Source organism: Brienomyrus brachyistius, chromosome 23, assembly GCF_023856365.1.
Source record: "Brienomyrus brachyistius isolate T26 chromosome 23, BBRACH_0.4, whole genome shotgun sequence".
In the NCBI taxonomy this organism is placed as follows: Eukaryota; Metazoa; Chordata; class Actinopteri; order Osteoglossiformes; family Mormyridae; genus Brienomyrus; species Brienomyrus brachyistius.
In genome coordinates this window covers 6,258,527-6,279,655 of record NC_064555.1, presented here as the reverse complement: position 1 = coordinate 6,279,655, position 21,129 = coordinate 6,258,527, and the positions used below count along the sequence as shown (strand labels likewise).

Here is a 21,129-nt window from a genome sequence, read left to right as displayed (position 1 = left end):
TTGTTCTTTATGTTGCACCGTTTTAATTGCTACAAAATATCAAATAAGGAACATATACATTGCAAAAGGAAACCAAATCAATTAAAACACATCTTACAGTCCATTTTATCAGAGCATTTGTTTTAGACAGAGCAGGCAAAATAAAATGATACAGCTGTTACATTAAACCCTAACGTCCCTACCGTTTTCCCCCTTCCCATAGGTGCGTACTGTATAAAATTATAATGCGTTTATATATTTTTTGCTTTTATTAGGAATTGATTAGAGCTTCATTTGTATATCTCGTAATAACTTTAAGCAATTGCATAGGAGAGAGCTTGAGACTGGGTGGGACACAACTTAATAATATAAATAAAGGTCTGGTTATTAGGGGGGGAGGGGGGGGGTGAATGAAGCTAAATTAAATACTGGGGGGACGGTCTCCCCAGTTCCTACGCCCCTGAATTTAAGAACAACAAACTTCGGCTTTCAATTAGCCGGTGAAGCTGCTCCCCCTAGTGTCGGGAGTGCGTAAGCATTTGTACACCGATTTTTGAAGAAGGGAGTCTCTGCAGCTACACGGTGGAGTCTTCTTGGTTCGGCTCCCTTTTCCTCTTATTGCCCACGCAGCCCTTGCAGACACAGCACAAGATGCATGGCGACAACAGTAGGAGCAGGGGAGAGGTCACCAGGACGAGGAGGCTGACGCCGACCAGAATGCCGACCACCTGGTAGAGGTGAAGACATGCTGCATTGTGGACTGAGCCATAGAAAATGAAGCAGAGATAACCAGAGTCACTTGTCCAACCTTAGCCCCAACCCCAATCTGAGCCTCCACCAGTAATTCTGCCTTTAACTGTGGATCAAGACAAGACGTGGGGGTGATTCTGATCCTTCTACATGATCCCCAAGTTACGGAGATAACCAGGTTTACTTTCAGTTTGTTCTGAATGTGTTGTTCATTGTTTCTCAGTTGACAGGATTATAGTTTTTATTTATTACTGGGCAAACTGGTTGGGTGGCAGAGCATGCACACAGACGGGCAAGAAGCAGCACCTGGGTCCGATTCCAGATGACTGAAGCACGGGAGTGACCCAGCTTGTTTTTGCATGGCCCCCTGTCGTAGTGTCTCAGAAATATGTCCCCCTGCCGTGAGAGTGAAACAAACCTGACCTCAGAAACGACGGTGAAATCACAGCCAGATTGATAGAAACTGCAGTCCCAGTCTGGGCCAGCAGGAGGCGGGAGCCCTTACATCCAGGTTCTGAAGGCAATACCAACAGAAGGTGTGCTTGCAGCTCTTGCAGAGCATCTGCGCGCAGCCCTGGTCACGCTCGATGTGGACACCGCACGCGGGACACTGCTTTACGGGGGTGTCTGCATCAGTGATGCTCGGCCACCTGCAAGGGGAAGAGCTCATGTCTGACAAACATATGGCTGTTATTTCACTGTGCTGTACATGGGGTTCAACTGGAACCCATTATCTTTCAGTTAAAAGGCCGAAGATTTCTAGAGGTAATCTGCCAGTAAGAGATACCTAAGTAGACTATTTGTATTCCCAGAAAGGGCGTGAGTCTTCATGTGTCTCTGCCTCTCAGCAGTTATGATATGCATCTGGATAAATGGCCTAGAGTGACAAACAAAGGTGTAAATGCAAAAAAGATCACATAAGAAAGCCTGATGCCTTATTCCCTGAATGTTCTTATGTTACATTTCTCATCCTTGTTAGTCTTATTAGGTTCTGGCTTTGTTAGAAGTTGCAGTGTAGCTCCAGCTCCAGTGCTGCTCACACCTGCACCTGGACATTCACTGGAAGCTCAGCCTAGCTGCACTTATGCCTAGTTGACTGCTTGGCAGTATGTTTGTTTGTAAAAAACGTGCTCTTTGCCTCACTTGTATGTAAGCTCCAATTGAATAGGATTTCGATTATTTAAACATGTTTTGAACTGTCTTGCTTTTGGAATAAAAACATGTAAAATGTTTTGTTTTTGTTTTGTTTTCACTGCAAGTCACTGCATTTATCTTGCACTGCAAGAGCCACTGGGGACATTCCTTCTGAATTTGAGCTATATCAGGGGTTTTGAATCAATGCATCTATATCATAGACACTCAGGTCAGATTTACAGGTTTAACTGGTTTTTCATTGCAGCTCTAATTCCCAGACATCGGTATTCCTGTTCTACTGCTGATTAACCAGAGGAATTCAACACTTAATTCTCACATTATTCAATCTCATCTTATTCAACCCAGCTAAGTTCAGAAACTGTTGGAATTTTTCTGCTGTAATGAATTGGCTTTATTTTTGGTGTGTTTGTGTGTGTGTGTATGTATATATCAATATATATATGAAAGTGGTCAGTCATATATCATTCGGGGCCCCTACAACATAAAAAAAAATCTCTCCGTTGAGACAGTTTTTAAAATTCCAGTTTTAGAGGGAAACGACAGGGAATAACAGACTTAGTTAACGGTAAGATGAAAACCAGTGCACCCAGTATGCTGCCGGTACTGGGGCTGAAATGCCCTCTCACCTGTCATCTGATGCCACGAGCGGCCGGAGCTCTGAGCAGGCATGCCCGCCTTGCCAGCCCCCCCGGCACACGGAGCAGAAGACGGTGCGGCAGCCGGGGCATGTGATGGGGGCCGGGCGGCCCGCCAAAGCAGGCGTCACGCGGCACAGCACCTGGCAGTGCGGCGAGGGGCAGAATGTCTTAGCCGGATCCAGCTGCACATCTGGAAAACAGTGGCCAAGCAGGCAACATGAGCCTGTTTCCACTGCATAGGATGTGATGTCAGTTTCACACTTTCGATGCTTATAGCAGGTCGGTAAGTGCACAGCTGGGACCAGGTATCGAGATATGATGGACAGTATCATGCCACATCTGGCCAACAGTAGGAGTCAGCTTCAGATTTTCCTCCTTCAGCTCACACATTTATTAAATGATTGACCAATCAGGAAAGAGTGTCTACAGCTGTGCCCAGTGAGGTTTATTATTTAACTTGCCTCTGGTGCTGTCCTTGTTGCTGAACCATTGGGCCTGTATGGCTCCAGCATAGCCTGTGGTTTTCCTTTCTCTTTTGAAGATCTTTTTTTCTGATATATGGTTTGTTTGTGGGACTTGAATAAGAAATATGCAAGTCTGACTTTTAGCTCTGCTGCTTCCAGTGCACCTAAGAATGGGCTAGTAATCTGCATTTGTGTTCTCTGGTGGATTTTCCAGTGAGTGACTCAGGAGCGCTCTCAGTTTAATAGTTATGGCCAAATAAAACTTAATGAACCATTTGCTCTATTTTTTGACCCCACTAGATGGTGCTCTTGGTTTACGTTGGTGCATGTTTTAGGTACTTTTTTGAACAGAGAGCACCTTCAAGTGGGCTCAACTGATACAGCAAGAGGTTCATGAAGCGTCATTTGGTCATCACTAAAGTTTAACACAAGAGACACCTGAAGGCCTAGAAACCAGGAACTTCTGTCGTATTCCCACGCAGGAGCTCAATTGAAGTTCTCTGTAGGTAGCTCCTGACCCTTTACTTAAGTCCCTACTCTGGGGTGGGTACTTTTCGCTCAACCAAGAACTATTGGGTGGGGCTTATAAACTTTGCAGATTGGTTGACCACGAGCACCAACGCTAACTTGGAAGATGCATGGAATTGAAGGGAAAACTGAGCAGTTGGAATTATTTTTGTATTTCATACTTCATGCTGTTTTCCAAGTTCTGCTGTCAGTGTAATCACTGAAAGCTCACCAGCTGCCTCGGCAGCCTCCATGCCCGCTACCTTGCTACTCAACGTAGCCTTTTTCTCGTCCTTATTTTTTTTTTGGGAGCTTGGCATGTTTCAAAAAGGAAATTAGATTGGGGTTGTTCACTAAAACTATTTTTAAAGGTAAACAGTAAATTACTGTTTACCTTTACCGGGAGACTTTAGCCAGCACGTCCTACTCCTCCATATCTCAAACCGGAAGTCTGTATTGAGTATCCTTTTTGCTTGTCTCCCTATTTCTGCATTGGAAAATTTGATCCATAACCGACACACTTCTGTCTAATATTGCTAATGCTAGCAGTGAAACTTGTCAGCTCTTACTGGCAGAATAATGATACCTTGTTTAGATGCTAAACTCCAGTATAATCTTCAGACTTTGCATATAATGAAATCCCAAGTGACTCACCTCCCATTCCCGTAAAGCAATTTGCATTTGAGTTCCAGTATCATTTCCCTTTCTTCTTTCACCGGTTTTGCGGCCATGAAGATCAGAGTTTCCGAACAAAGATGCACTGACACCAGGTATCATCGTGACGTCTTTTTTGTTCTGGCACATTACAGAACTCAGCGATGAGCTTGGATGTGCTCCCAAGCGATTGGCAATGTTAACAGAACCGTCAACTCTAACACTAACCGGCGCTTGATTCACTTTGGCGGACAAGCAGGGCTTTCTTCATGCCTAATGCCAGACTTTTATCCATTTCCATGGTAGGGCATTGGCTGCAGTTGTGGGTGTGGGGTGCCTACTTCCTGTCCTAAGTCCTGTCCCATGATTGCTTAGTGCATAATAATGAGTGAACAGTACCTCTTTCAAACTTCAGCTTTTCATACAGCTGCACTTGCTCTCCTGGAGCAAAACAGATGATCTACCGCAAAAGAAAAGCAGAGGGTTAGAATTTTATGATCCTTTTCCCATTTTCTCCTCTCAATAACGGTATTGTTCTTTTGTTGAATCAGAGTTAGGATGTACTGCAAATATAATAATAATCAGAGAATGTGTAATGATTGCAAGTATCAGTGAGTAATGCAGATGGGGAAATGTGGCAGACAGTCCTGTGAAGGGCCCCGCGGAGCCGTGCTTCAAGTTGCCCAATTAAAACTGGAATTAGGAACAGAGACTGAATTAGGGAAGTTTCTCCATCCAAACAGATTTCATCTGTTTATCGTTCTTATCCATTCACATGCAACTGAAAGCCTCTGTGTCACGTCACCGTGAGTCTCGCTGGGGTTCCTGGTCCAGGCTTCTAGACAGCCCATGCCCTGTGAGACCCCATGTCACCTTCGGGCATGACCGGCCGCTCCCCAGTTACCTCCGAGTCCTCTAGGACCCCAGCTCCCCCACAGGCCGCATCTGGACAGGTGATGGGACCCCCTCCACTCTCTCGGATGGACAGCTGTACATACTGCTGCAGGCACTATCCAGGGGAGACAAACACCATTCCTGTTTTTAATCAACCGAGTGGCCAGCTGTGTGATGATTTTTTAATTTTTTTTACTGAAGTAGTTCAGGATAAATGCCACGCTCGTGCTGTAACAGCATGTTTAAATGGGGGATAGTATTGCACTCAGCGGGTTAACCCTCAGTTCCTCCTGGGACCCTGCTTTCTCAAAGATGCATGTCACTTTGAATAAAGGTGTCTACTACAATTAAATATGTATCAGGCATAATGATCAACTGTAGCAATTTATCTGATCATTTTTGTTTAGGCGACGGGGAAACGTGCTAAAGTAATTCAGCCTGTTCATGCTTTCAGCGACCTGACCGGGGAACGTCCTGGTCACATGTTCAGTCTGTCCACCGGCACTACCACACCTCGCCATGGGGATGGGGGAGCTTGGGGGCTTGGGGGCTTATACTTACTGAGGTGCAGAACTGGCAGCCGCAGGATTGCAGTTTGCTGAAGGCCTCCCCGGGGAACTCGCCAAGGCACAGCCTACAGGATGCCAGATGGAGGGGGGTCGCGGCCGCATTTCCGGCTCCAGCACCACCCGGGCCGCTGCTCTGCGTGACACTAATCTCCATCCTTACAGGCCCCCCCCATACCACCTGCAGGACAGGAGTTAAGGACAGCACTAAATGAGATTAATTAACCCATAGACTGAGAAGCACGTTACTAAATAACCAAATAGCCAAACAACAGTATTAATGGATTATTATATGAATATATTATATTAAGTTAATGTACAGTATAAAATATCTGCATAGCGAATGGTGTATCTTAGCTTTACAAAATGATCTATGCATTAAGTCTTACTTCGGACATGAACTTTCAGGCTGGTGTCCCTTTAAAACAGGAAGAAATCTGTTGGAAGAAAAGGAGAGAGTATTACAGCAGCCAGCGCTGGTCTGGCCTATCTGTCGAGGACTGTTCCTCCATCCAGAGCCAACTGGATCCCGCGGAGGCCGAGGAACAGAGCTGTCAGCTACCATGGATTCACACCGGAGGGCTACACAGGCTATAGGGGGCGGTCAAAGCCCGAAATTGCCATGTATCACATTGCACAAGTGACTCGGGTAAATTATTCAATCACAAAAGATCAAAATGTAGACTGGTTGACTTGCAGGCATTTAAAGGGTGAGACTGGTTATGTTAGAGCTGTCACAGTACTGTAAAGGAGGCTTAGCGATGAATAGTTGAATAGTTTAGTCTAAATGAGGAGAAAAGCTCGACTTTATGACTGGACTGCTTGCAGCTTAATCTGCTCAAGGCAAGGAGCGAATTCCTGCACCATGTCTCACTGACACGGTACGTCACAGGAAGGTAATAGCACTTCTGTTGGGGAAAGGAGATCGCTTTATTTAAATCCACTGTTGCGCCAGAAAATACCCACAAGCCACTTCATAGGTTCAGTAATGGGGGCAGCAGCTACGGTGATTTGCTCTAGTGTTTTTCGATTGTTTTATGTGTGATATTTCATCCCGTGATTATTTTTCCCTTGCATTCTTGTCCACCTCTCTTACGCTAACTAGGATGTAGACATAGTAGATGTGTTTAAAACAGCCAGTATCTCTTACCTGGCAAGGTTTCACTGAGATTTGACAACCGGCATAAATACAGTCTGCGGCCCTTTCATTTGGAATACCTTTATCTCTGTCCGCTTCCTAATGTACTAAACGCAATGAGGTGACCACGTAAGATATGGGGACCTCAGAATGCTCCGTGTGAGCCCATTATGTTCATGCGCGCTACTCCGTGTCTGATGCTTGCCTGCTCTTCTAATCGCGATCACGTCTGTAACTTCGGGGGTTTGGAGCCTTGTTGTTCTGCGGTACGATGTAGTTATGAGTATTTTTCTTAACAACGGCACAACTGTCATCCCATGACCGAAACAACAACAGAGACAAACTCAAGTACATTAACTATAAAACTATCCATAACGGAAATATGTTTTGAAGCCAGCAGACTGATATACCTGTTGGGTGGAGTGGGTTAATGGACAGCTGTACTGGTCTATATTACTCACTAGTAAATTACCATCTACAGCCCCCCGTACTATAGCTCCACTGGAGCCTGTTTTCTGGTTTTACGCTGCTTTGCGGAGAAAATAAAGTCGAAAGTAGTGTTAACTAGGGATTTCGTATTAGTGCATTGAAATAATAATGAAATATGTTAGCATGTCAAAGCAGCGATCATAGTGAATGTGAAAGCGTGTCAGTGCAGTGGTACCTTCCAGTCGCTGCTGCGGCTCCAATCGGATCCCCCGCGGACTCGCACTCACGCGGCCCCCGGCTCAGGCGGACGGGACGCTGGCTCGGTTGGAGCCGCCGCCCATTCGCCACGGATCTGTGGAACAGGCTTCCCCTTGTCTTTTTAAGCCTTGGTTTCCAAACAGAGCTCCAGTGACGGAGTACTTCCTACTTCCTCCCACGTAGAAAACTTTAACTCCTTGAGTATTTTCTTTTTGGCAACAGAAAGCATATGTTGTGTGTCCGGTGCTTTTTAGCATGTAATTGCAAATTATATTAGCTTATATTTGGCTAAAATTGGTAAACAAACAAATTCGTTACTATAATGTAATAGTATTCTATTTTTACGAGTGTAAAAAATAGGATATATATACGATGACACGGATTACTTATGTTAATGTCAATAGCATTTACAATTTAAAAATCTGAGTAATATCAGCAATAGATTTCCAGCATTGTATGGGCTTTGTGTTGTTTTATGGTCTTTTGTAATTTTATTTTCTGCTGTCACGCCTCGTTAAAATCCAGCCAGAGATTGTACGGATTCGTCACATACAGGTGCAGAGCGTATGGTCAGAGCTTAAACCCTCCGTTTCTTTAAAAACAGGAGGGGTTCACCTCGGGCACAGCATTATTACTGAGTAAAATGACGTTTTGCTTTTCTCAGAATCTCAGGACATTCGGTAATTAAATCAATAAATAGTTCCTACCTAGTGAATGTTAATAAATTTGGTTTCCTTTGGCAAAAGAGCTGTTGTGCAGCATGTTTTTCATGTCCTATAGAGATCTGGAACAATTTGTTGGCTTAATCATGTATATTTACTTTCACACAGTTTCATTTCAGTACTTTGAATATTCATGTAATCTTTCCTTGTCTTTAATTTTTTCTGTGAGACTGAATCCACATTTGGGTAGGGCTACAGACCCAATACTCCGGTTACTTGTCGAACAGTAACAAAGTCAGTTCTTCACAAAGCATTGCTGTTATGTGGGGTTTGACAAGACTCAGGTTTTCGAAAAAAACGAAGGTTATACCAAAAACGATGCAAATGCAGATTACCTAAAATGTTTTAAATTGCACATTCTTCGTAAGAAATTGGATAGACAAATATAGGAATACTCGTTAAGTGTTTTATTATAACTCCGGCTAGATCCATGTTTGTGAGATCAACCTGCGTCTGTTGGGATCCAGCACGGCCGGAACCCACAGCAGGACGAACCGTTGAAAGTATGGTGGAGTGTGATAATTCTGATACAACACTGACGTCTAGTGGTAGCAATTACATTTACCTCGTAGATGAAGATCGGACCACAAATTCAAATACAATTCAGAAGACGTCGCGAACGTTTTTTTATTTACGTCGACAACAGCGTTAATTTCTCGACAAAGTAATATTTGTTGAAGCGTCTGTTCATTCCGACACACATTGAATATGATTACATTCAAGATGTGTTCAAGATGTATCTAAACGAGTTTTTAATGTGCTGGTTCAATGGTGCTTCAAGTTGTTTATTAAACACGCCTTTTTGTACCAAACTGCACCCAGGACTGTTTGAAGATATAAAAAAACAACAAAAAACGAGAAAGTAACTAAGAAATTGTTATTTCATTTCTCTTCCAAATATCTCCCGTTATATTTATGTACAAGTTTGCAAAGTAATACAAGGTATGTTATGTTACGGTTCTAACTAGAATGGATTACTAGCAGGCACGAAGTGGGACTGTATCTCAGAAAATTTCACAGTTTTCAGCCCCGGAATTTTATCCCCAAAACCAGCCCAAGTTGCCATCATTCCGAGGAAGCTTCGATAAGTGATGTCATAGTTCAAGTTTTATTATCCCAATAAATTTATTACTGATATTTCAAGAAGAAACTAGATTTATTCAACAAATCACACTTTTGACTGTCACTGTAATGTATATTGTATAATTGTATAATGAAAATCTTGTCACTTTTTTCAATTTTAACAAAGTTCAGCTAGTGTTAATACCGGCCTCCAATTTAAAAGCATTTAATTAAGCATGTTTCAGTAAATATGCTTGTGAAGTAATTAAAATATTTAATAAATAGCATGAATTTAACCAATTTTTTTTTTTATTTTGTTAAAAGAAAATTCGAAATTTACTACAAAGAATATTTGGATTCAAATGCTTACAGAAATAATTATGAGGGAAAAAAGGAATCACATTAGAGTTTTGGATTTATCTTGATATTACAGAAAACGAAACACTCCTTTCAGTGTTGTTACGCATTAATGTAGCTACAGAAGTTATTTACAGATTTTTAAATATTCTTCCAATTAGACACCAAAGTAGCAGAGGTCCGGCTGATCTTTCATTTTGGAGATCATGTCCTCATCCTCTGTACTCTTTCCTCAGGGACGTCTCCCTATGTGTCCGTCAGAAAATCACACCAGATGAGTCTGGTTATGACAAGCTGACCATGCACCTGCCAGAAGTACTTTTGGGGGTTTTTTTAAGTGTAGCTTGACATTTGATGAGCTTTACAGTATGTGTCCTGCTTCAGAAACACCCCCAACATCTGTACATTTTATTTCAGCCAAAAGTATTGATTTTCAGATCGATCAAACACGTTTGCATCAGTGCTTGATAAGCAGCGTCTGCGTGAGTTACAGGTCCGCCAGGTGAAAAAATTAACATGATAAAATCCAGAGTGCTGCTTCAAAACTGCGGGTTCAAGCTCAAGGCCTCTTTTCATTGCTTCAGTCTGCCATGTTCCCTTGGTTACTCCACATGCCAATGATTGGCCAGATGACCCCCCTCGTACACGGCGCTTTTCTCAAAACCTAATTGCTGTTACCCTTGGTCTACGAATTTCCGACCACTCAATCCACTGAATTTTTTGTTCTGTTCTCTCTTCTATCAAAGCTGACATATCAGGACTCGCTGTTAAACACTCTAACAAAAGTAGCTGATGCCAGTCGGGAACAAAGTTCTATTTGCTGTCAAGTTTTGTGCCAAACACAGGGAATTTTGCAAACTCTAGAGCACTTGCATGTTGTTTGTACCTTCTGGTTGTAACAGGTGGGCACTGGTATGAGAGTACTGAGCCACCGGGCACTGGTCCAAACCTTAAATCAACTAGAGACAGTTCTGATAGTTTATGCAAAACAGTGCAGATCATGGGCTGCGGAGTAATACGTCAGCAACAGACATCACTGCCAAGTCAGTGAGGGGTTCTGAAATAAACAAATTATAGTGACCTCCAGACAGAATAATACATGAGAATTTATAAAAAAGCATCAACCTTTAAATACAAAAAAAGATGCTTTAATGTGAAATGCATATTATACAATAAGCAAAATATAAGACACCACTAAAATTAGCAATGACAAATGACAACGTTACTGCCTGCGTGTGCTATGTGCAGTGTCGATTTACAGACGTCTATATATATATATATATATATATATATATATATATATATATATATATATATCAGTATGCAACCTTATTGGTGTATGCTCATCTTCAAATTTATTTAGATCGTATATAGTCACAGTATAACTGCGTGATAGCTTTCTTCAGCGAATGCACAGTGGTTTTAATATCCATGATATACTGGTGCAAATCATTGCATTGTATTATTTGAAGTAGAATTAATAAACAGGGAAACTTCAAAGCTAAAGTTCAGGTGTTCCACCCTTCATAAGAACTGTGCGACTCTGCCGCTGTTTAATACCGTTAATGTCCAGAACGGTCCCTGTCCGGGCCCCTTCTCTATGCCAGCTCCCTGATTGGTCAGTCCATCTCCCAAGGTTTCTTAGGTCTGATCTATTCCTAGCGTGTTCCCCGACTCCCTGGGCCACTGTGTGGCAGAATGGGGTAAGTGGGTGGCTAGAAAGTGAACATCTACTCTGTCATGGGTTAAGGTTATTTTCAGCGCATCATACTGTACAAAGCAGCTGCATCACGGTGCAGCCACAGTCGGTGGAATTCCGAGGTTCTGTGAATGTAATATGATACTGCCAAGTGTTTGACGGCCAGGACACTTAACTCGTACTTTAATCGGTTCGTAAATCTATCCATCCATTCATTTTCTGAAACCGCTTAATCACAACTGGGATCGCGGGGGGCGGGGCCGGAGACAATCCGATGGACTGTTTGGGTATTAAAAACAGAATAAGCATACAGGCAGGTTTATATGCTAATCATTGTTAAATAATTTACTGGTAATTTTGCAAACATGGTAGTGGCGATGGGGGTGGGGGTGGGGTCCCATAATAACAAAGGTAGTTCTAGTAGAATCTATGAATGTATGTAAATGTACATGAATTGCCAAAATATGGAGGCGCGGAACCAGAACACCCAGGGCCTGCCTACCCTGGGTCCCTACCGATGTTGAATCCAAATACACGCCCTTGAGGAATAGCAGTAGCAGTATTGCCGATGCATGCTTCGTCCTGCAGGCCGCAACACTCTTCCTCCATCCACTAGCTATGGATCTTCAGGAATTGTCACTGATGCTGGGAAAATGACAGGGCATCTTTGTAAGGTATGACAGGGACTGTTGTGAAACCACTGCGAACCGGATCGGTTATGCTATCAGTTTTTCATTACACTCATCAACAGAACCCCTATTTCTCTGAAAATGCAATCTATCCATTTCCATCACTGTTTGTGTAACACAGCAAGCCTGGATCCTACCCCAAGGCGCAGGCAGACTGTCATCTAACTGGGAGGGAGGGATGGATGGATAGATAGATAGATAGATGAATGTTATTCAGAGATATTGGACATTTTTTTAAATGTGGTCTGTCGTTAGATACTTCCATGTGCATGCTCCTTTTGTGTAATATATACAGTCTGTAGTTCCATTTTTCTCAGGAGTATAATATACTGCAGTCTTAATAGAACACAGTGTAAACGAATCCACATAGTTCCGCATTCGCTGGTAAGGATGTCAGCGTCTTGCCCAACGTTTTTTACGTAACCTTTCGTCGCCTAAAGAGAGTGAATGTGTCCGTGAAGTTGACGCGACCAGGGGATTAATTGCTCTTGGAGTCCTTATGCATGAACACATTTTTTCCATTGTTGATCAGTCTGATGCGGAAGTGCAGATGTTATGTTTTGCACCTTGACGTCCTCCCTCCCGGCGTGGCCGTGATGGTTTGCTCCTAGACGTTACCCCCGCCGGTGTGGGCGTGATGGTTTACTCCGCTCGGTCACGCTCCGCCCTCCCGCGCTCACCCAGCGATCTGCGTAGCCGTTCATCATGGCCGCCGTATCAGCTGCTGCTCGGCTCTTCTCCAAGCGGGTCCTGCCTTTCCAGGCCGTGAGTGTCCGCTCCAGAGCCTGCGGGGAAACATATACTTGTGTCCCTCAGCGCCGTGCCGTGATTACTGCGCCCTCGGAGCTTTGACGCCACGGGGTCCAAGCCGGGTGGCGATCGGTGCCTTAATGGGTTTCGGGGAGCTGCTCAATGACTGTCTGTTAAAGGACCGCGGCAGCCGGTAGCTGTGGCACCGGGGATTTACTCCGCGTTCTGTGCTTTTAAATGCGGCGTCCCGTTCAAGCATGTGTCAGTCTCCGGGTATGTTTGTGCGTACGGAGGCCAAGGCGCAGGTTGACTTTGTCTCGCCATGTGAAGGTCAGGATGAAGGGAACACGCCGGAGGAGCCGGTGTGTTTACGGCGCCCTCCGCTTTTGAATCCCCGTTACTGGCGACTCGAACCGTCGGCTCGCTGTTTCCCGACACCCATTACAGAAACGCATGATGTTTTGGCGGTGTTTCATTGAAGATCAACGCGGAAGCGTGCGTAATGTGACTTACTGCCCCCCAAGTCGAGCAGGCAGCAGACGTGGCTTGGCTACAGCTCTCCGTGTGGTCCCATATAGATCCTCCTTCAGAAGAACCTCTTGGCTGAATCTTCTAATCTCTGATGTCCTTTCATGTGCCTTCAGCTCCCCGCAGTCTGTCGAAGCAGCTCTAGGACCTTCCACTTCTCCATCTACGGAAAGAAGGACAACGCTAAAGTGTCAGATGGTGTAAGTGTGATCTGTCACATTCCTCTTCGCCTTGCAATTTTAAATATGTTGACATGGATGTTTTACAGAACCGGACGCTGCGGTATGGCTTTTGAAATGATTTTATATTGCCTGCAATCAGAAGGCTTCTGACAACCCTCTACATGCTTATAGAAAGTTTTGAGGTGCTTAATTTAGTAAAAATATTGCAAATTGCCTTTAACAAAAATAGTTTGTTCATTTGTTTACAGAAATATATATTGAGTTAGAAACAACTAGTAGTTTTAAGTAGTAGTAGTAGTAGTAATAAATTTATTAGTAGTAATAAATTGAAACCCAAATTATAGCTCTGTTCTCATTTGGAGCTTTTTAATTATCAGCTTTGCAATAACAAACATCATCCATTTATGTTTGGCATCCCTTTGGGGGCCAGTGACTACAATTGCAATTAATATCGAAATAGCAAGTACAGAGCTGAACGAGTCAGTTTTTTTTTTGAGTGACATTTAAAAAGATGAAAATGTCTGGGCGGAACATATGTGCAGGTATGTTAAACACTGCTTGTCAATGGACTTTTGTTATGAAACCAGTAAACTTACAGCATTGTTACAGAGTTAAGGAAGAGATGTAGGTGCTCCTCTGCTCAGTGATATCAGGCCTTGGTAGGTGTTCCTCAGCTTGGAGATGTTGGCCTGTATGGTCCAGCAAAGTGAACCGCGTGACTTGTGCCCACAGATCTCCACGCAGTACCCGGTGGTAGACCATGAGTTTGACGCGGTGGTGGTGGGGGCTGGAGGGGCCGGGCTGCGCGCCGCCTTTGGCCTATCGGAGGCCGGCTTCAACACGGCCTGCGTCACCAAGCTGTTCCCTACCAGGTCTCACACCGTGGCGGCACAGGTAGGGTGTCCCTCCCTCCCTCCTTCCTTTGCTCTGCATGGTTGTTAAAGGCCACTTACAGTCACTCAGTACCAACACTCTTTTCAAATACTGCATTTATCTGAAGTCACTGTATTGATGGAAAGTCAAAGAAAAAGATCTAGGACAGTAGCCAGTATGCGCCAAAGTGCCCAAGGTAGCATGATATTTTTTTCTACACAACTGGAAGCTGGTATTTGTTTAACATTTCTGTCTTGTGATTTTGGTGTCCTTGAGGTTTAAATTTTTTTTATTTTAATTCGATGGTTATGCATCCACGTTTCTGCTGACTCTGTAAACCTGCTCCGCTTGGAGTTGCCTTATTCTTGATTTTTAACCTCCCCGACGGGGTCCAGGGTGGGATCAACGCAGCTCTCGGAAACATGGAAGCTGATGATTGGCGGTGGCACTTCTACGACACGGTGAAGGGCTCTGATTGGCTAGGAGATCAGGATGCCATTCATTACATGACAGAGCAGGCACCAGCAGCTGTGATAGAGGTGAGAGTCCAGCTGTGGGTCTCTGTACTCCCCCCACCTTCGGTTAACAGGATTGTTTTAATGTTTTTATCAGCTTAAGGCTGGTGAATTTGGATAATATTCTGGCCATATCTAAGGCCTTGGAAAGTGTTTTTTTCCTGCCTTTCTTGATCCTTTATTAAGTCATAGGTGTAGCGGGGGGTAAGTGAAAGATGTAATGATGTTTGGTAGTAGATGTGGAATTAGTATCTTTCTGATCAATGCTGGAGTCTAAAAATGGGGTCAGTTCAGCAGTAACACTATCGCCCCTTTTCCAGCAATGCGTTGCCGGCGCCTTTGCTGGACTTATTCCCAATCCGGAACTAGTTCCATGCGTTTCCACCGCAAAAAAAGACAACAGCTGCAGCACAGCAGCACAGAAAAGCTGGTCTCGGAAATTGGGTCCATAACGTCAGCGAAAGTGGGACTGGCTACATGGAAAATCCAGGTGCATCTCGTAGCTGCCTGTCGCTTACAGCAGCGTCCCCTTCTGTCTCCTGTCGCTTTTAGCTGGAGAACTTTGGCATGCCTTTCAGTCGTACCGAGGATGGGAGGATCTACCAGCGGGCCTTCGGGGGTCAGAGCCTGAAATTCGGCAAGGGGGGCCAGGCGCACAGATGCTGCTGTGTGGCTGACCGGACGGGGCACTCCCTCCTACACACGCTGTACGGCAGGGTAAGGCTCCCTCCTCTTCCTCATACACTGTACGGCAGGGTAAGGCACCCTCCTCTTCCTCATACGCTGTACGGCAGGGTAAGGCACCCTCCTCTTCCTCATACGCTGTACGGCAGGGTAGGGCTCCCTCCTCTTCCTCATACGCTGTACGGCAGGGTAGGGCTCCCTCCTCTTCCTCATACGCTGTACGGCAGGGTAGGGCTCCCTCCTCTTCCTCATACGCTGTACGGCAGGGTAGGGCTCCCTCCTCTTCCTCATACGCTGTACGGCAGGGTAGGGCTCCCTCCTCTTCCTCATACGCTGTACGGCAGGGTAGGGCTCCCTCCTCTTCCTCATACACTGTACGGCAGGGTAGGGCTCCCTCCTCTCCCTCACATGCACTGTACACCTGGGTTTGGACACCTTGCAGAGGAACTCTTGGCTGCGCTGATCCTTTCTGGTCTCTCCCTGATGCTCATTCTCCACCCTCTGGCAGTCCTTGCGGTATGACACCAGCTACTTCGTGGAGTACTTTGCCCTGGACCTGCTGATGGAGGACGGTGAATGCAAGGGCGTGATTGCCTTGTGCATGGAGGACGGCACCATCCATCGTTTCAGGGCCAAGAACACAGTCATCGCAACCGGGTACCTGGCTGTTACTCTCCCTTAAGTCCGTTGTCGGTTAGAAGAATGTAATAGGCAGGATGGTTTACTAAGGGTGTGGTCTGTACTAGTACTGAACATCCTGAAGCGGGTCAGCTGGCATAACCATGTTAAAGGTTGATTTGGTATTGATTGCTGTGTTCTGGCAGTTACTTCCTGTTCTCTAAGCATTTATCCGTCTCTGGGGTATAGTGGCTACGGACGGACCTACTTCAGCTGCACATCTGCCCACACCACCACCGGGGACGGGACCGCCATGGTGACACGCGCAGGTCTGCCCTGCCAGGACCTGGAGTTCGTGCAGTTCCACCCCACAGGTGAGACTTCCTCCAGCCCCCCCCGCCGCCGTGGCAGCATTGTCGCGGTATATACGTGACGGTGGTACACCCCTCGCAGGGATCTATGGTGCCGGCTGCCTGATCACTGAGGGCTGCCGTGGGGAGGGAGGCATCCTCATCAATAGCGAGGGCGAGCGCTTCATGGAGCGGTATGCCCCCAACGCCAAGGACCTGGCATCCCGGGACGTGGTGTCCCGCTCCATGACCATCGAGATCCGCGAGGGCAGGTGCGTCCCGGCTCCTCCGTCACCCACGGTGACCCTCTGCATTTCGTGTGGGTGTCTGAGGACGGAGGTCCTGTTGCTGCAGGGGCTGCGGACCGGAGAAGGACCACGTGTACCTGCAGCTGCACCACCTCCCTCCGCAGCAGCTTGCCATGCGTCTGCCTGGCATCTCCGAGACCGCCATGATCTTCGCGGGCGTGGACGTCACCAAGGAGCCCATCCCTGTGCTGCCCACCGTCCACTACAACATGGGTGGCGTCCCGACCAACTACAAGGGCCAAGTAAGCGCTCAACGCACCATCTTACCGGGTGAAAAGTTGGGGAAGGATGAGGCATTTTACAGCAAGAATGTAGCAGCTGGAATAAAGTGCCTAATGTTTTTCTACACAGTGGCTGTATTCATAACTTAATTCCCCTTCTGTTCATCTTCACTTTTATGATGAGAAATGTATGAGAGTCTCAGTGAGTTATGAGCTTAGTCAGTGTCTGTCTGGCACAGGTGATCACCCACAAGGATGGTGCAGACAGGGTGGTGCCCGGGCTGTATGCATGCGGAGAGGCCGCCTGTGCCTCCGTGCACGGGGCCAACCGGCTGGGGGCCAACTCTCTGCTGGACCTGGTGGTGTTCGGTCGCGCCTGTGCCCTCACCATCGCCGAGACCTGCACTCCCGGTAACGCGTCGCTGCTTAGATTACACCCACAGAGGAACACCACCTTAATGTCTTACTATCTGCCCCATATGTTCTGTATGTCGCAGTCATGACCCCCTCTCCTACTCCCTATAGGTGAGAAGCTCTCGCCCCTGAAGCCCAGTGCCGGGGAGGCGTCTGTGGCCAACCTGGACACACTGCGATACGCCGATGGAAGCGCCAGGACTTCAGAGATCCGACTGAACATGCAGAAGGTACGAGTCCAGCTCTGAGGTCTGCGTTTTGGATTGGCTGGCTTCGCATAGGAAATTATATAGGTATGAACAACATGAAAACTGAGGCATCCTCATGTCCATGAACAGACCATGCAGACTCACGCCGCTGTCTTCCGCACCGGATCCGTCCTCAAAGAGGGTTGTGACAAAATGGCCGCCATCTACAAAACTCTGGATGACATTAAGACCTTCGACAGAGGTCTGTGACTGCTCTTCTCTCTTGTGCCGGCTAAGAGCTTTCTTGGTTGCTTTGGCATTGTGGCTGGTCCATGTTTATTAACGCTTGTCAAAGGCAATTACTGGGCTTCTTGTGACGGGCAGTGAACAGAAAATCAGCCTGATATGTGAATCCATTGCTTACCGAAAAAGGGGCTGTGTGACGCAGCTCCGGTTTTCCGTTTAACGCAGAACAGCTCTTCAGGTAATCGGCATGTTTTCTCACTCGCTCAGGCATCGTGTGGAACACAGACCTAGTGGAGACCCTGGAGCTCCAGAACCTGATGCTGAACGCCGTACAGACTATCGAGGGGGCGTTGGCCCGGAAAGAGAGCCGGGGGGCACATGCCAGGGAGGACTTCAAGGTGGGCCGTCAGACTTCATTAAAGTCACTGGACTGACTGTGGTACATTAAACTTTCGCCTTAAGTAGATCGTCTTCTCCGCAGTTTGATTTGGTATACCTCGCAGCAAGGAATGAGCAGAGCTTAGCGTGTTTGTGGAAGAAGCACTGTTATTAACTCTGTTTTGATGAAGTGGTTGGAGGTCGGGCTGCACGATGTCACACCCCGATGTACCGCCGCATGCACAGCAATCACCAGGCATCGAGGCTTTTAGATGACGGGCATAAACATTTGTGCACATGCTGCCATTTCGGTTCTATATAGGTTTTTCTTTTTGGCCCACAATTTGGTAGGCAGGTTAGTATTGGTCCTAAAATGTCGGCATATTCTAATGTTTATTAAATGTGTGGGACTTTAAACTGCAGAAAGTACCATCGCACTACCGATTCTTCACCTTGTTCGAAAGATGTTCTCTTTCGAAAGTCGTTGTGGCTGCTGGTCTGTCCCTTCCTTCACTGCTGCTTCAGCGCCTATCGCTTCCGTGATTTACCAAAACATTAGCATGTGCCGTGTTCCGCTAACCGAATTTAATAAACACAAGGATGCATCTAATTTATGTAGATCACTAACTTTTTTGCATCGCAATAAGCATCTCATTAATATTTTAGGCGTACTGCTAATTTGCTAACCAATTGTGGGTGTAAGCCAGTGGTTCTCAAACTCGGTCCTCGGGCCCCACTGCCCTGCAGGGATAGGGCAGGGATAGCTGGAAAACAAGCAGGGTAGTGGGTCCCGAGGACCCAGTTTGAGAACGAAATTTGTAAGCGAAGGTCCACATAGTACCGAAAAGTCGCCATCCTGACAAATGTCACCAGTCATTTAAATCCCAGGTGATTATTGCGCATGGGTGAGTACATCACCATGAACAAGAAGGTGCGGTAAAAAGATGAATGATAGCACATCTGTCTTGCAGGAACGTGTGGATGAGTATAACTTCTCCAAGCCCCTCCAGGGACAGCAGAAGAAGCCTTTCAGTGAGCACTGGAGGAAACACACACTGTCCTACGTGGAACCCAAAACTGGGAAGGTAAACTTTCATTTATTCCATCATGCAGCGCACCAGTTCCAGTACTGAAAGTGCCAAACTCTTTCTGTGTTGTTTGGTCATGTAAATAGGCTGCCGCTGGAACATAATACAAATGCCCCCCTTGAAAACTCAGAAAATAATAAACTAAGTTCCAAAAAAAAGTGTTGTAAAAATGTACACAACAAAAAGATCTGGATGGCATGGCAAGAAATTAAAGCATTTTGTTTAATATACTAATATTATGTGATTCCATCATCATAAATATCGGGGTATTTATAAAACAAAAAAGTTCATAAATTTCTCCCAAACCCGCCTTCGAGTGATTTAAATGGCAAGGATGGAAATGATTACCATGGTCTCGTAGAATGCATGCAGTGCTCTTGCAAAAGCAGTTGAGGTGAACTTTAAAGTGATTTTTAAATGTATAAGGAAAGAATAATTAAAATTAGTAATTAAGAGTAATTAATTAAGAATAACACAGTAAAAATATTTTAGCAAAACTTTAAGCCCCGCACTATAATGTCCGTACAGAATTGAAAGTAAGAAAAAGCCTTATTTTGATATAGCATGCAATGTCGGTATTAATATTGCATGTCGTCAAGCTGTGTAATACACTACAGCCATTTTTGGAATTCAGTACAAAATGCATCGCTTTAACTTGTGATGTCATTCAGGGTCGGCACCAGTCGAACACCAACACCTTGAAGTACTGTACTTGTGGTACTTTCTCGAAGTACCAAAAGTACGGGACCTGGTGCAGTGGGAAAAACGCCCTTTCATGTAGTGTGGATGGCTTGCTATCCTCTTTATAGCCTGATTCCCTGTCTTTGTGCTGCAGGTGACTCTGGAGTACCGCCCAGTGATCGACAGCTCTCTGAATGAGGAGGACTGCGCTGCTGTCCCCCCTGCTATCCGCTCCTACTAGATGGGTGAACTTTCACGCGGGGTTCATGCTCTGTGCACAGGACGGCTTCATCCAACATAACATCCAAGCTGTACCTTCAACCTATATTTTAAAAACAGTCACAAGGAATCATCCTGTCAGAAGTGCAGCATAAATAAAAACAGTATCACCGTCTAGCAAAAGTGGAGTCTGCTTTTGGAACCTGCAGTGTTGCCCCATTGTTATGTAGCTGGGCCTCTGTGTGAGAGACAGTGTGAAGCTTTTTACACATTATTTCAGCGCCATAAACACTCCCTGAACAGCAGATGTAGTCAGATAATCCCTGTTTGAAAGTCTTGGATTATGGAGATGGAACATTCTGGAAGCGTGAGAGTGAAGCTGTGTTGCTGCCAGTGCCTGTACAGTATGTGTATTTGCAGCTGACTTCACGCATGAAACCTCTGGAAATTGAGTTCAGCCTTCCCACCTCTTCTGTTTTGCATTGTAAGTACTGTAATAACTCAGAAGTGATTTTGTAGAAGCCTTACCCATCTGAAGTCCCAAATCCTCCTCCTGACCAATCTTACGTGCTCATTTTTTTTTTTGCCTGGTGTAATTCTGATTTTCCTTTGTATTTAATGTACATTGAATACATTGCTTATTAACTGAGAAAAAAAATCTCCAGTCAGCAGGCAAGGGTTTTAAAAATGTCCAAAGGACGTTTTAGGTAGAAGTTTCTTAATGAAAAGCAGATACCTTTGTGTGGGCTCAATTCATTCCACGGGTTCAGATTGAATGAATAAAGCACACAAATCAATTTCGTTGTCATTCTCTTGTTTATGTGTGTATGATCTCATTCCATCTTTACTGCTGTTTGGAGCTTTTGACTTTAAATTTAATGTGTTCCTTCTCTTTGGGTGGCCTTAAAGATGTTTTGCTGCTTGC

The 21,129-nt window shown here is 45.4% G+C and overlaps 2 protein-coding genes across 2 annotated transcripts; one reads left to right on the top strand and one right to left on the bottom strand.

The window, feature by feature from the left end:
* On the bottom strand, positions 1-7,606 carry LOC125719294 (E3 ubiquitin-protein ligase RNF144B-like). Its single transcript, XM_048993947.1, has 9 exons — positions 7,410-7,606; positions 5,997-6,044; positions 5,603-5,788; positions 5,052-5,156; positions 4,547-4,607; positions 2,511-2,712; positions 1,235-1,379; positions 1,036-1,125; positions 1-707 (listed from the first exon to the last, which is right to left on the bottom strand). Exons 2-9 carry the CDS (start codon positions 6,003-6,005, stop codon positions 555-557), a joined length of 951 nt encoding a protein of 316 aa, XP_048849904.1. The 5' UTR covers positions 6,006-6,044; positions 7,410-7,606; the 3' UTR covers positions 1-554.
* Positions 7,607-12,601: 4,995 nt separating this feature from the next.
* Positions 12,602-21,001, top strand: sdha (succinate dehydrogenase complex, subunit A, flavoprotein (Fp)). The gene is made up of 15 exons (XM_048993741.1): positions 12,602-12,726; positions 13,356-13,439; positions 14,154-14,315; positions 14,690-14,833; positions 15,362-15,526; positions 16,002-16,150; positions 16,361-16,485; positions 16,565-16,733; positions 16,816-17,011; positions 17,230-17,401; positions 17,516-17,634; positions 17,743-17,854; positions 18,106-18,236; positions 19,188-19,301; positions 20,140-21,001. The coding sequence occupies exons 1-15, from the start codon at positions 12,667-12,669 to the stop codon at positions 20,224-20,226; spliced, it is 1,989 nt and encodes a 662-aa protein (XP_048849698.1). The 5' UTR covers positions 12,602-12,666; the 3' UTR covers positions 20,227-21,001.
* Positions 21,002-21,129: the final 128 nt, after the last annotated feature.

Bases quoted from the DNA above. Each gene is read 5' to 3' on its own strand.
- LOC125719294 (XM_048993947.1), bottom strand. The intron at 4,608-5,051 runs GTAACTGGGGAG...CTTTTGCGGTAG, and splicing joins GGGTCCTAGAGGACTCGGAG to ATCATCTGTTTTGCTCCAGG. The intron at 1,126-1,234 runs GTAAGGGCTCCC...CTCTCACGGCAG, and splicing joins ATTGCCTTCAGAACCTGGAT to GGGGACATATTTCTGAGACA.
- sdha (XM_048993741.1), top strand. From the start codon at position 12,667: ATGGCCGCCGTATCAGCTGCTGCTCGGCTCTTCTCCAAGCGGGTCCTG. The intron at 12,727-13,355 runs GTGAGTGTCCGC...ATGTGCCTTCAG, and splicing joins GGGTCCTGCCTTTCCAGGCC to CTCCCCGCAGTCTGTCGAAG. The intron at 17,855-18,105 runs GTCTGTGACTGC...TCACTCGCTCAG, and splicing joins CATTAAGACCTTCGACAGAG to GCATCGTGTGGAACACAGAC.